The sequence below is a fragment of the Cricetulus griseus genome, chromosome 5, assembly GCF_003668045.3.
Source record: "Cricetulus griseus strain 17A/GY chromosome 5, alternate assembly CriGri-PICRH-1.0, whole genome shotgun sequence".
NCBI lineage: Eukaryota > Metazoa > Chordata > Mammalia > Rodentia > Cricetidae > Cricetulus > Cricetulus griseus.
Window position 1 is genome coordinate 82,557,553 of NC_048598.1, and position 14,500 is coordinate 82,572,052.

Here is a 14,500-nt window from a genome sequence, read left to right on the forward strand (position 1 = left end):
ATTGGGGAAAAGAGAACCCTTGTCCACAAGTGTGTGCGCACACGGCCACATGGGGGAGCTGCTGTGGGAAACATACAACAGTTTCTAAAACATTTCAAGACCGATTTCTCATTCATTCCAGCAGTTCCACTTCTGGGTACATAACAGCAGGGATTCAACTTGTGTTTGCAGATCTATGGGCTGTGGTCCTATTTGTATTCTCCACAGTTGCCAAAAGGTAACTGCAAAAGTGTCCATCCATAAATCAATAAATAAGTAAAATGTGCCATCTAAATAAATTGACTATTTTTTCAGTACGAAGAAGAAATTTGTGACATGTGATAAAATCTGAGGGAATGCTGATGATGGAGAACATTCTGTTGAGTGATGTGACTCAGTCAGGAGAGAACAAGTATTTCAGATTCCACTTATGCAGAGTCCCTAAAACAGTCACTTCCATGGAAGCAAAACAGACTGGGGGACACTGGAGCCAGTGAGAAGGAAGGGCATGGAAGCTTAGTTTGGGAGACGAAATGTTCTGGAGAAGACTAGTATGCAGTAAGTCTGGACTATACTGTAAAAAAGATCAAAATAAGACATTTTATACTATGTAAGTTTCACCCCAGTTAAACAAACAAACAAACAAACAAACTGTGGGATATGTATGTTGAAGGAAGGGAGAAACTATTACTTCAAAGAAAAGAAAACAATGCCCCGAGATGATGGGTAGAGGCCAGAGTGCACAGGGGTGGCGGTCACTAGCCCCTGTTATGCTTAGCTAATGAACAAGAGGGACAACATTCCACTCCTTTGCAACTTGAAGGCTACAGTTGTAAAACAAGGAAAATAAGGTAATAAACATTCTTGTGTGCCATGAAGGTTATAATATCAGTAGGTGATATAATCATGGGGCCACTAGTAGATATATATACACTCTGTTGTTGATTTGTGTTTAGAATAATATACAACATATAAAACTGTCAGCATAAATGTTAGTTTTTTTTACAACTAGGAATGAGTTTTTACAGCTGGTTTTTATGAAATGTAGCATCTCATTTGTTCCTCTTCTTCCACAGCTATCTGTAGGTTAAAGGCCCCTAATGCTCTCCTCTGCCACAGACCCCTTTAGAATCATCCCCATATCACAAGCCACTTGTGACTCTAGGATGGTGATGGAGCAAGTTCCTCGGCAGATCTAGGGAGAGAAGCCAGGGATGTGGCAACTCCTTCAGGTTTGAGGGCCGGTTCCACATTCCCTAGAATGTTTCTAGTCCTAACGTCTGACTTTTCTACTCTTTCTGTCATCCATTCTGCACGGAGGACATTAGTAACTAGTGGGGTTGACTTTAACTCCTGAGTCTGTGCCTATTTCCTATGCAGCATTCACTAATTGTCATTCCAGTATGGATATCTAATTCTGAAGAAAATCAAAATCCAGAAGTAACTCTTTCTTTAGATTTTCTATCTCACCTGCCCTTTGGTGGTTAAGGAAGAAACCCCATTCTTCTCACTTTAAGGAGCCATCTGAAACACTCCTCCTACTTTGGAGCCACACATCTGTCCACTCACTTGGCTTCTCCCACCCCCTCACTTCCTCTAATGCTGCTTCTGTGCAATAACCAGTTTCTACATTTTTTTTTCTTCATCACAGGGTCTCACTATGAGTTTCAGACTGCCCTAGGACTCTGGGTGGATCTAGCTCAGGCTTCCCTACAACTCAGGTTTTATGTAGCTCAGGTTGGCCTTAAACCAAGTTTTCTTCTTGCCTTAGCCTCCTAAGTGCTGGACTTACAGGCATGAGCATCCACACCCAGCAGCATTACCCCTCCCCCTTTCTTAGATGCCACCAACTGTAGGCAACACATAACTTCACAGCTTCATCATTTCCTCTTTGATGAGTCAGCTCCATCTCTTGAGTTAACTCCCATTTTTAAAAGTAGTGTAACAGTGTCTTCAGATATCTCTTACAACTGCAGTCTTTGCCAGTGACCCTACACAAATTCCCATGAAACACTGGGGCACCTATCTGTTTCATTCCCTGACAGGCCACAATGGACTGGCAGCCTTATTTCCTCTCAGAAGCTCAAAAGCCACATTGGCTCAAAACAGATTTTGGTTTTCTGACCCCTATGGTCCCCACTGGGTTCGCTCCACTGGTGAACAGTTGACAGACACATTTTGGTAAGCAAGCATATACTTTTGTGCATGGCTAAGAATCTGTATCTGCCCTGGTGGTGGTGGTAGTGGTAGCACACACCTTTAATCAGCACTCAGGAGGCAGAGGCTGGCAAATCACTATGAGTTCCAGGCCAGCCTGGTCTACAGAGTGAGTTTCAGGACAGCCAAGCCTACAGAGAAACCTGTCTCAAAAAAGAAAACAAAAAACAACAAACAAAAAAAAAGTATCTGTAAGTATTGCTTTCTCTAGCAAGATGACAACTTCTCTCTCCAAAAGAAGTATGTCTAAAGTTTTTTGTTTTATGAGTATTGTAAGACATGGATTTCAACATTTAAATAAATATTTAGACTAACCAGGACTCACAGAGGTATCCTATCAAGAGAGAGAAGAAGAGAAAGAAAATGACATTTGAGGGCAGGAAAGCAGAATGTGGGAATAGATGTTGGGGTAACTTGGGGTTCTGGTCAGACATATGAGAAGAAGGAACTACTTAGTAATGTTCTAGAAAACACTAGTTACCTAATATTTACTAGTAAAGTTTCCCTATGCAATTGAAGAATAGTCTTAATAAATAATAACTTCAGGGATCTGAAATTATCCAGATCTTTTTATGTTTAAATTAGACATGGCATAATGATAACAAATTTGGAATTTCATTGGACTCTATGGTTGACTTAGGGATAAGTTACTTGTTCAAACTACATAGGTTGCATGCAATATGTATAATATATACAGTATTTAATATACATTATATAACATAATGCCATTTATACACAGTATCAAGTTATATATATGAATGTATATATATAAATGGTTTATCATTCATTGAAACAAGAATCACTAAAATTGGATATTTTTACAAGGAAATGCCATTTTTAAAAAAAAAAAACCTTCTCCTTTGTATAGGAAATATATGTTTTTTCATGAAAGAAAAAAATCGCTTACTACTGCAATTCTACACTTGTGTAGATCTGACTTGTCATGGGGAAAAGTTACTGCATTTTTTTTTTTATATATGGAAGCTCGATAAATGACAAGCCTTAATTTATAAAGCAATAAAACTGGACCAAATGTCTGAGCTTAGGAGAGTTAAGACTAAAACAATGCTGACAAAGAAAATCAGAAGATGAGAAATACCAGATTAGATCTTGCAGTGTAGTATATTTCTTCTGAACTGTCGAAAAAACCATCACTGTCGGGCTGTTTAGCAGAGACCAAGAAACCCAGGTTATTGACACTTAGACTGACAAGCCAAAAAGTCACAAGGGACACTTTCACAAGGGATGTGTGTCCTGCTAACATAATTCTATTAAGGCAAATGCAAAATCAAATGACAATAAGCAACTTCCACACAAGCAACATGACAAAACTGCTTGATAACACAGTTACTAAGTTAGTGCAGATCTGCTCAGAATGTCTTACCAAAACACAATTAGCATTTATAAACATTATGACTGCTTTCATTCTTAACCTTCCCCACCCTTCTACATGAATGGCAGGCTTTAAGGTTAAAATATGATCATTTTAGGATTTTAGCAATCTCTTTCTTCAGGCTAGTACAATTAAATCAAACGACAGAGGCTACTGTCATCCTTTGTGCAGTCAAGGGGTGAGAATGCGCATTCAACTTCAGAAGAAAGCTCCTACTGTAGCAGCCTTCAGTATTTATTAAACATTATTTTCTTCCAATTTATTAAATGGGAAAGGAAAAACCCACCATACTAATGATGTTACAGCCTTGGCAAAGCAATTTTATTAAGATTATTTTTTAAGCTCATTTTCATTCTTCTATAAAGCATTAACTACTCAAATATTTGTAGAGCACTCTGCCTCCAAGACTAGATCACAGCATTGCATCTGGACAGCAGTACATAAAATCACCACGGAAGTGAAGCCTCATGAGCCTTTACAAGGCAGCAAACTGCATTTGTTTAGAGACAAATTATCTAGCCTCCACACCTGCTCTGAGCATTAGCACTCTAAACATGCCAGTCACTGCTGTGATGTTCAGAGGCCCTGGCTCTTTCCCTAATGGATACAAAAAGAAAAAAGCCCCTCAAAACCAAACACAAATTAAAAAATAATAATAATAAGTAAAAGGCCAGCATTTAAAACACTTATTCAGAGAATGGCAAAAATTATCTCATCAAATAATTTTGAAAATACTCAGCAACACAGATTTATTTAGTATTTCAAATTACCACTTTTTCTCCAAAAACTTTAGAAAATATTAATCACTAGCTAGTCAGTACCAATGCATCGCAAAGAGAAATTTAAGATTGATGTTCAGAGGTTAACATTCTAAGACCAGGATACTTACAAGTTCATGATGTGGCTCTGTTTCCTTCCGTAAAGGAGGATCGAATTTTACCTGGCCAACTGAGAAGGAAAAGAACTTATGTCAGGATATAAGTTTTTGTTTGTTTGTTTTGAGGCAGGGTCTTATTATTTTAGCCCAGGCTAGCCTTGAACAAAGGAACTTCCTGTAAACATTAAGTGATGTGACATTTTAATTAATTAATTAACTCATGCAAAGCTGGGGATTGAAGCAGGGCCTTGTTCATAATAGGCCATTACTTTATGCTGAGTTTTATCCTTGGCCCAATAGGTATTTTCTTCAGTGAAAAAAGTAACGGGCAAAATAACATGCTGAAATGAGGGTCTAACTTGCTCATGTGCGATGGATGGTCTAGCATAAGAGATCTAGAAGGCATAAGTTTTCAAGTGCTGAGAAACAGTTCTATATAGCCTAGCTATGTGTGAGAGTCTAAGCGAGTGTGTGTGCACTAGTACTTGTTAATGGTTCTGATGTCAAAGAATGGTCTGGAGTAGACTGCTCAAGAAGGGGCCCTTTATCACTGTTTGCACACAATCTCATATCAAAGATTACAAAGTAACTTTCAGCCAGGTATTAAAAATAGCATTTATCACACCTCTCTGTGCCTGTACTCTGGTTGGGATGTGTTCCCAGGAGGAGGACAAAAGTATCTACAAGGACTCATTCTTCACACCTAACACTGACATCATGCTTCTGTTCTGACGCTGTTCCCTGAGTTCCCGACATTGTGACATGCCTCTGTCATGCTCTCTTCCAACTATTGTTTAAATGACTACTGGCCACCCCAGTATGCAACACTGTGCTATTAATAATGCCAGACCTCTGCCTATAACCATCTATGGGGCTGTATCTGTTTTGCCTACCACTTCCTTGTATGTTCACAAGGAAACGGTTGAAGGCAGAGGGGCTTCCTAAAAACAAAAGGGCAACAAATAGCCTTTCTGCAAACAGGCAAGTTTTTACACCTGCTGCTTGAACAACATTTAGTTTCGAACTGATCACACCAAGAAATGCCGTTAGCTAGAAACAAAACATTATCAAGAATATACCTAACCCTTGTTCCAAAGCCTATCTTTAAAGGTAACATCATGGAACAGTATTCTATATATCATATAACATGTAATCATAAAACACCTTGTAGTAGTTGGTTTTTTGGTTTGTTTTTGTTTTTGTTTTTTTCCAACTTGACACAAGCTAGATTGATCTGAGAGAGGGGAATCTTAATTAAGAAAATGCCCCTACCAGACTGGCCAGTGGAGATTTTCTTGACTGATGATTGATGGAGGGGTGGGGGACATCCTGCTCACTAGGGTGTTGCCACCGTGGGCTGGTGGTCCTGGGTGCTTTAAGAAACCAGGCTCAGGAGGCCACAGGAGCAAGCTAAGTAAGCAGAGTTCCTCCATGGCCTCTGCATCAGCTCCTGCCTGACCTGGAGTTCCTGTCAAATGCCTTCTCTAGATGATGGCCTATAAGCTACAAGATGAAATAAGCCCTTTCCTTTCCAAGTTGCTTTTTGTCAATATGTTGTCACACCACAACAGAAGCTCTAAAAAAGATACACCCCAAACATTCATTATTAAAGAGTAAGACCTGAAAGCCTCAGATACCAAATCCATAAATAACCAAAAGTGGAGCTTGAATCCTGTTGTTCCCTCAACAAATGAAAAATATGACACTTATTAAAGGCAAAAAGGTAAGAACCTGTCTGTTTTCTACCTCTACCTATAGGGACATGTACACAGAGTACATAGGAGCTTCAGAAAAGTCAGGCTGTGGGTGTCTAGTGTCCTGCAGCATGAATGTGTGGGAATACATACATACATACATACATACATACATACACACACACACACACACACACACACACACACACACACACACACACACACACACACGGAAGCTGATGGTTGTTGATGCAAATTAGCCAAGATTGATCAAGAGATCAATGGTGGACTCCTTGGCCAATCTGAGACCAACCCTGAAGTAGGCTCTGGATGGGGGATGCGCGATCAAGGAGCTACCTTTAAGTCCCAGGTAACACACAGTAGGTTTGAAGACATCTCTCTAGTTCACACATAGTATGTCTTCAGCATAGGCACAAATCACATGCTGGGAGTTTGTCAGAAGACCCAGTCCATCCCTCTCTGATGGACTGCATTTAACAAGCTCTCTAGGTACCTCACTGGCACTCAGGAGCTAAGATGCACGCCCTTGATGATGTCTATCTTCCCTAGGTCCCATGTTTTACTTTTCCTTCCAAAATGTAACACTTTTGTCATCAAAAGTTTCAAAAAAATAAAGAAAATAAAATCTGTATAGAGCTCATTAATAAGTGTTTATAAAGAAAAAAGGCAACTTATAGAAAAAAAAAATCTAACTAAGCTACAGCTTAAAAAATCTCATTTTGGCCAGGCGGTATAATGAGATTTGGTGCCCTCTTCTGGCCTGCAGGCATACATGCAGACAGAACACTGTATACATAATAATAAATAAAAAAATTGTTTTAAAAAAATCTCATTTCTGGTCACTGAATTAGGATGGTAGAGGGTCTATACTCACAGTTTATCTCTGATCGCGTTTTTTCTTCTCTCACATTTCTACTAGTTGAAGGAATTCTATGTGGTACAGCAACAAGAGGCTTAAAAAAAAAAACAAAAACAAAATTACTGATGTATAACACTTGATATTGAAGTAGATTTTATCTACAAAATTGTGCAAACATGTTTCATTTTACAAAAATGAAAATTAATACAAATTTCCATATTTTAAAAAAATCACAGTATCAGTTCAAACTATGATGGTTAAAAATAAAAATATTTTAAGTTGTCCACTCAAAGCAAACTGTTTTGATTATGGTAGAACATGCTTCTATGACTAGGTAAAATACACAAAGAATTAAATCATATATCTTTTTATTTGTACACATAACATTAGGGGTGCACAGATCTATTTCATAAGAATGAATGTTTATACTCAGGCAGGGAAGCCAGAACAGTACCTCTCAACCTGTGGGTCACCACCCCTGGGAGGGGGGTGTCAAATGAGCCTTTCATAGGGTTTGCATATCAGATATCCTACATATCAGATATTTACATTATGATTCATAACAGTAACAAAATTAGTTAGGAAGCAGTAACAAAAATAATTCTATGGTTGGGGATCAGCACAACATGAGAATCTGTATTAAAGGGTCACAGCATTAGGAGGGTTAAGAGCCCTGTGCCAGAAGCCCTGGGGCACACCTATAGTCCCAGCTACTCTGAGGAGGGGGATAAGGCAGAAGAATTTACCCCAGAGGATGAACGCCAGCCTGGGTAGTATAATGAGACTGCTACCATATGAAAGAATGAAAAGAAAACTAAAAGCATTATGAAGAAAAGGAAAGATGGCACTGTGAAGATCTGTATATAGCATTTTTTACTCATTTTTACTTTGCACTATATTTTAGTTTTTTATGTGTACACATTCATGCATGTGTGTGGAACTCAGAGGACAACCTGGGAAAGCTGATTCTCTCCTTTCACCACATAGGTCCCAGGGATGGAATTTGATTGTCAGGTTGCGTAGCAAACACCTTTACCCACTGAGCCATCTGGACCTCAGATGTCTATTAAAGCTTATTCTTTGGCTTGCAGATTTTTGAAATACATATCACTTGCAGAGGGTAGGAGATAACAGCATGTTTCAATTTTTGCCACAATATGAAATGGACTGACTGAAGCAAGACTGTTCAAAACTGTGTAATTATGTTCCTGTCAACTTCGACATTTGTTTCTCAGAAGACCCCCACCTTCCTTTATTAAAAGCATGTTCTTCATTCCATCTTAGTCTCTCTGGCTTTTAGATACACCATTATAATTTCTGCTAGCAAAAGATAAGCCCATAAGCAATCATCTAATTTGGAAAGGAGTTGTTCATAGAAGCTGGCTTTTGGAACAATTACTCTGCCCATTGTCAATGTGAGAGCTGTCAAGGACTCAAAGTAGAAAAAAAAAAAAATAAATGGAAACTTATGGTTTAAGGAAACTCTTTGGGAATGAAATCTCCAGCAGCATGTAGGGAATCAGATTCCCAGAAGTTACTTGATTAGACAAAGAAAGACAATCTAGAGGCCATATTATTTCCAGCATGGAGAACAGAGGCAAGCCAAAGCCTCAGTGGAGTTTTCCATTCACAGGTACAGACTGAAATGGTTGTAAACAACGCACTCAGAGAAAGATTATTGGGACAAAGGGCTGCCATGACATCCACCCTAAAGTTAAAGCAGGTAGGATGACATCACCACAACTCACTCTAATTAATGTGGCCAAAAAGGAAGAAATCAAACAGGCAGAGAGTTCAGAATCTGGGGAAGGGGCCCTGAAGGGATAAAGGCCACAGAGATACAGTCTCAAAAGATAAACAGAATTTAAGCTTGACCTTTGAAGCATGAATTATTCTCAATAAATGTAACGTACACTAGTCATAAAATCTGACATGGGAAGTTCCTAAGTGCAGGAGGAAGCAGTAATTCACAATAAGAACCATCCTAATAGTATTTAAAGAAAGAAGCCAATCATAATGATGAATAAATTCAACTTTCTTTTTTAACAATGCTTTCCATGCCTTAGGACTGAAGTAATTTCTAATACTAATGTATTAAGTATTGTGAATGAAGTAAACCATTTTTGGTTTGTTGAAAAACAATCACATTTTACTCTGTGGACACACATGCCATAGCATGTATGTGGAGGTCAGAGAACAACTTGAGCGAGTCAGTTTTCTCCTATCAACATGCATGTTCCAGGGACTGAACTCAGGTCCTTAGGCTTAGCAACAAGAGCTCTTATCCTTAACCACTGTGCTATCTGACTAACTGCCCGCCTTTTAACTCCAATACAGCCCAGGCTGGCTGCCTTTTACTCATTTTTGCCTCTACCTCAGTTCTAGCATTACAGATATACAATACCATCCCCAACTATTTCTTTTTAATTTAAGATTTTCTGTTGCTCAGAATAGCCTCAAACTTTCTATGTAGCTGAGGCTACCCTTGAGCTCTTAATCTTGCCTCTATCTCCCAAGTGCTGAGATTATAGGTCTGCACAACTAGGCTTGGCTCTGGCTTTTTAAAAAAATATTTCTTGAAAAACTATAAAATCTTATCCTTTATAAGTCATTTCATGTTGGTTTAAGTTATGATTACTCAAAGTTCTAGGACATTATATTATTAGATAACACAAATGCAAATATAGGCCTTTTAAAATATAAACTAAATAACAATATAAAGTTTATACTGAATGAAGATGTAGACAATATGATAGCACTAGGTGGTTAACATAAACCAGTTTATTAATTCATATATACATAATAAGATGTCATTATGTAGCAAGCCCTGACTTTGAACTTGTGATCCTGTTAATGACAATGATTAAAGTATCACCATGTTTGGCAAGCTAGTGTTTTATGAGCAGAGGGAAATTTTGTACATAAAGACACATATGGCATTATTGGGGACATTTCTGGTTTCACAGCGGTGATCAAAGGGTGCTACTGGCAACTAAAAGGAAAAGGCCAGGTATACTATTAAATTTCTTGCCCTCACACTGCAGCTGCTCACAACCAATGCTTGTCTGACCCTAAATATACATAGCTCTCAGTCTGACATGACCTACTATAAAGGGAGTAGTGGTGGCCTCCGTCTCTCTTCTAGGTGAAGGATTAGCCAACTATGGCTCATGGTCAATTCCCACTGCAGTCTGTTTCTAGAGAAAGGTCTCACTGGAGCATCACCAAGCCCCTTTCTGGATTATCCACGTCTGCTTCTGCTCACTAGCAAAGTCTGGAATGACAGGCCATGTGGCTCACATTCAAATCTACTTCAGTCTGAAGTTTTAGGGACAATGAATGCCAATCATCTTAGGTCAAATCTAAGACAAGCAAATTCTGATGCTTTGACATCATTAAGTTCACTTTCAGGTCCCCATCTTTCAAAACATAACCAGGCACACACATCTTAACACAAAAAAAATTTTACCCACCCCAACAATAATCTCCCTCTAATTTTCTATGAATTTTACAACACATGAAAAGTCCAATCTTTCTTTAAGAGAGGTAAGTGGTATGCGGGTTGGCTTTTGTCAGCTTGACAAAAGCTGGGGTCAATGCCTCTGCCAGATTAGCCAGCAGTCAAGACAACAGAGCATTCTTTTTTAATGGGTGATTAATATGGGAGACCCAGCCCACTGTGCAGGTATCCCTGGGTGGTACAAGAAAGCAGTCTAAGAAGTCATGAAGCAAAACAGGAAGCAGTGTTCCTCCATGGTGTCTGCTTCAGCTCCTGCCTTCAGCTTCCCGCCTTGGCTTCCCTCAATGATCAGCTATGATTGTAACTGTAAGCCAAATAAACCTCTTCTTCCCTCAGTTGGTTTTTGTCAGTGTTTTAGCACAGCAAGGGCAGGCAAACTAGAACATAGGCAATAATAATAAGCATCCAAATAAAATACATTAAACTTCCTTTAAAAGTTTATTCTAAATATACTTATATCATGTACTGTATGATGTTACTTAATGTAAAGAAATCTATTATTCAAATATTTAGTCATAGGAATCCAGCAAAATAAACATTTACAGTATCTGTTCTTTTTTTTAATTTTTATTTATTTATTATATGTACAGCATTCTGCCTGCATGTGTCCCTGAAGGCCAGAAGAGAGCACCAGATCTCATTATAGATGGTTGTGAACCACCATGTGGTTGCTGGGAATTGAACTCAGGACCTCTGGAAGAGCAGCCAGTGTTCTTAACTGCTAAGCCATCTCTCCAGCCCCATTTATGTGTTCTTTTAAAATTATATTATATGTAATTACATAATATATTAATATATAAGTAATATAAAATTAAAAAACTATTACTTGTATTAGTAATACTTATTTGTGTGTGTGTGTGTGTGTGTATGTGTGTGTGTCTCGATGCACATGAACCATGGTGCACCGAGGGGACAGAAGACAATTTGGGAGTCAGATCTCTCTATCCAAGGTGGGTTCTGGGGATAGAACTCAGGTTGTCAGGCTTGAGTGGCAAATGCTTTTTACCCCAGAACCATCACGCTAGTTCACACATCTTTGTCACATGTAAGGTTGCCTAGGTTGCAGTCATTGTTCATGAATATTATTCAAGGATACAGAGTATTTACAAATTGAATTCCAGCATTTAGATTAAGGGTTTGATTCACATTTTTAAAATGTCTTGATGGGGCTGGAGAGAGGGCTCAATGGTTAAAAGCACATACTGCTCTTCTAGAGGAACCATGGATTCCACTCCCCTCACCTGTATCAGGTGGCTAACAACTACCTGTAACTCCAGTTCCATGCAGTGACACCTCTGGCCTCTGAATGCACCTGAATTCATATGCACATACCTACACAGACATACACACATACACACAATTATAAATAATATTAATAAAACATAAAGGTCTTGATGTTTTTCAATCTTTGGTCCTTCCCTGCACTTCCTTCAGGCCACACTGCACCCAACTGTAGAAATTTCTTTACAGCAGTGTCTGTGAGTTCTGTCACAGGAAGTGCCTCTGAGTTCTCTACAGAAGGTGGCTATTCTTTTTTCTTACTCCCGAAACAGAGTTTTTAAAGATTAGGGGATGAATTTCATCCACAGAAGCTTCCCAGTAATGTTCATTGGGCCAAATACAAATTAACATTTAAAACTGAAAACTTCCATAATCCAACAGCTGTTCAAAGGCTGCAACCAGCTTTTGAAAAGAAATCATAGAGAAATGTGGCATAGGGGGAAACGTAATTAAAGGAAATCTGCTGCGGCCTTTTTTACTAAGTGAACAAGAGAGAAACTCAAGAAGTAATGTTAAAAGCATTAGAGACAATTTTCCTTCAGTGAACAAATTTTCCTCCTTATATTCATTTTTCTTGAAGAGTAGTCCTCTCTTCTTTTTTTTTTTTTAGAAGAACTATACTAAGTGATTGCCCCTAAGAAAGGGCATAGTGGGGATAGTGCATCCGCTTACTGTTACTTCATGGGGGTTCTTATAACTTTGGGAATCATAAAGCCATGTTTGAAATCCTCAGCAGCTCCATCCTATACCTGAAGCTGATGTAGCAATGCCTAACAAATTTCTCCTATGGGAAAGGCTCACACACACCCATTCCTGCTGCATGGAGCCTTTAGAATCCTCCTTCCACACAGTGTCTACATTTAGTGTATTATTTATCTTCTTTGGACACAGTTCAAAAAGAACATGCTGAGTTACAAGACTTAGCAACCTCAAGTGACTACTACTTTGAAGTAACTACAGTAATTTCAACAAGTGTATTAAATAATCTTGTCATCTTCCACAACTGTCATCAAATAGCCAATAAGAAAAATCTAGCAAGTGACTGCCCAGGACACAAAATTACTTACTCTCCCCCAACCAATAGTTTATTTAAGCCAGATAAAAAAAAAAGTTCAAAAATTGCTACACACACACACACACACACACACACACACACACACACACACACACACACACACACACACACACGTGCGCGCACTAGTCAATGAAAACTATTCCTACCTCAGGGTCATCATCATCAAAATCGTGGTACGTGGAATGATCTGGATTATTCACTTTATCCAGCAATTCTATTGCCAAAGACCTTGTCAGAGGCTGGGTGACAAAAGGGTGCTATAAAACATATAAAACACTTTAGAGATTTGATTAAACATCATATCTTATTAATGTGTGAATGATTCAGGGTAAAATAATACCTGTAGTAGCTTTTCTGCAGTGGGTCTTTTTTTTGGATTTTTGGTAAGTGCCATCTTCACAAAATGATGGAAACTATGAGACCTAAGAAAGGTTGAAAATTAGGCTTCTGTATTCTAATTTCCTTTTTGCTTATCTTGCTATAAAAGTCAATAAACAAAGATACTTACCACTTCAACTTATCTTTTAGTTTAGGAGGCTGGAAATTGCTTTTTGTCATTAGAAACAATGCCCTGAAAAACAAAACAGTGCACATTTCAACATTTCACACTCTAATAACAGGAATACATTCCTATGTAATCCCAATAAGGATAAAGTAAATTCATGACATAGTCAATAAGCATCAGTCTTCAATGGGCTTAGCATGGGCACACTTACCTCATGGGGTGAAGGTCAAACATGGGTGGTTGGAGCTCAGCCAGCTCTATGGCAGTGATGCCCACTGCCCAGAGGTCACACAGCTGATTGTACCCTCCTTTTCTCTCAACAGCTGCAACTTCTGGGGCCATCCTACAGGAAATAATCCAGAAAACAGAAACTGTATGGTTAGTGTGCTTCTTACTCTCATGAGAGGCACACAGACTTGTCAATGGCAAAATTAAGTTCTGTTTAGTCCTGGATGTCTGAAAATAGATGTCATATTTGAAAGACCCACTTCCCCCAAGTTCTTGATATCTCATGGGAGACATCTCAACCTCACCAGTGCTTCACTACACTATAGACTTTATCAAAATTTACCAGTGTGACATTAATCTTCCCCAATTTGTTTACATTCTGATATCTGTTCCCCAAAGTTCAATAAAGAAATGACATTTGCAACAAATGTCATGACTATTTTACATGACACATCACTCTACTGCAACTTGGTCATTGGTTTTATTATATCATGTCTCTGGGCACCAAGAATTTTCAAATTTAATATTTCACTTATATTTACCATAAACTTTTGAATGTTTTTTAAAAGTTTTATTGCAATAATGAAAAAGTTGTCAAAATGAGTGCCTCCTTTTCAAAATGTTTTATTCAAAGGGAATTTTGTGTGACTATTTAATTGCTTTTATAACTTTGCTACTGTTTTAGTCTAATTATACCTTGACTTGTTTAAATGGTTAATTTTCAAATATACAATCTTTGAAATCCCAAACCACGGTTTTAGAAACAACTGAGAAAAACACACAATTTTTCTAGTTCAAAATTGCAAGTTGAGTGGGGGCTTCACAGATACACATACTGTTTTCCAGTATGG

The 14,500-nt window shown here is 38.3% G+C and overlaps 1 protein-coding gene across 4 annotated transcripts in view; it reads right to left on the bottom strand.

The window, feature by feature from the left end:
• Map4k3 (mitogen-activated protein kinase kinase kinase kinase 3) overlaps positions 1–14,500 on the bottom strand; it is a 141,008-nt gene that overhangs the window by 39,246 nt on the left and 87,262 nt on the right. For 2 of the 4 annotated variants that reach the window (XM_027417890.2, XM_027417888.2), the window contains exons 9-15: positions 13,633–13,764; positions 13,425–13,487; positions 13,257–13,338; positions 13,063–13,173; positions 7,056–7,134; positions 4,479–4,537; positions 3,296–3,358 (exon numbers count right to left, since the gene is read on the bottom strand). In XM_027417890.2, coding sequence (XP_027273691.1) covers positions 3,296–3,358; positions 4,479–4,537; positions 7,056–7,134; positions 13,063–13,173; positions 13,257–13,338; positions 13,425–13,487; positions 13,633–13,764 — 589 coding nt within the window. The remainder of the gene's footprint in view (positions 1–3,295; positions 3,359–4,478; positions 4,538–7,055; positions 7,135–13,062; positions 13,174–13,256; positions 13,339–13,424; positions 13,488–13,632; positions 13,765–14,500) is intronic. The other 2 variants (XM_027417889.2, XM_027417891.2) reach the window with 1 other exon arrangement.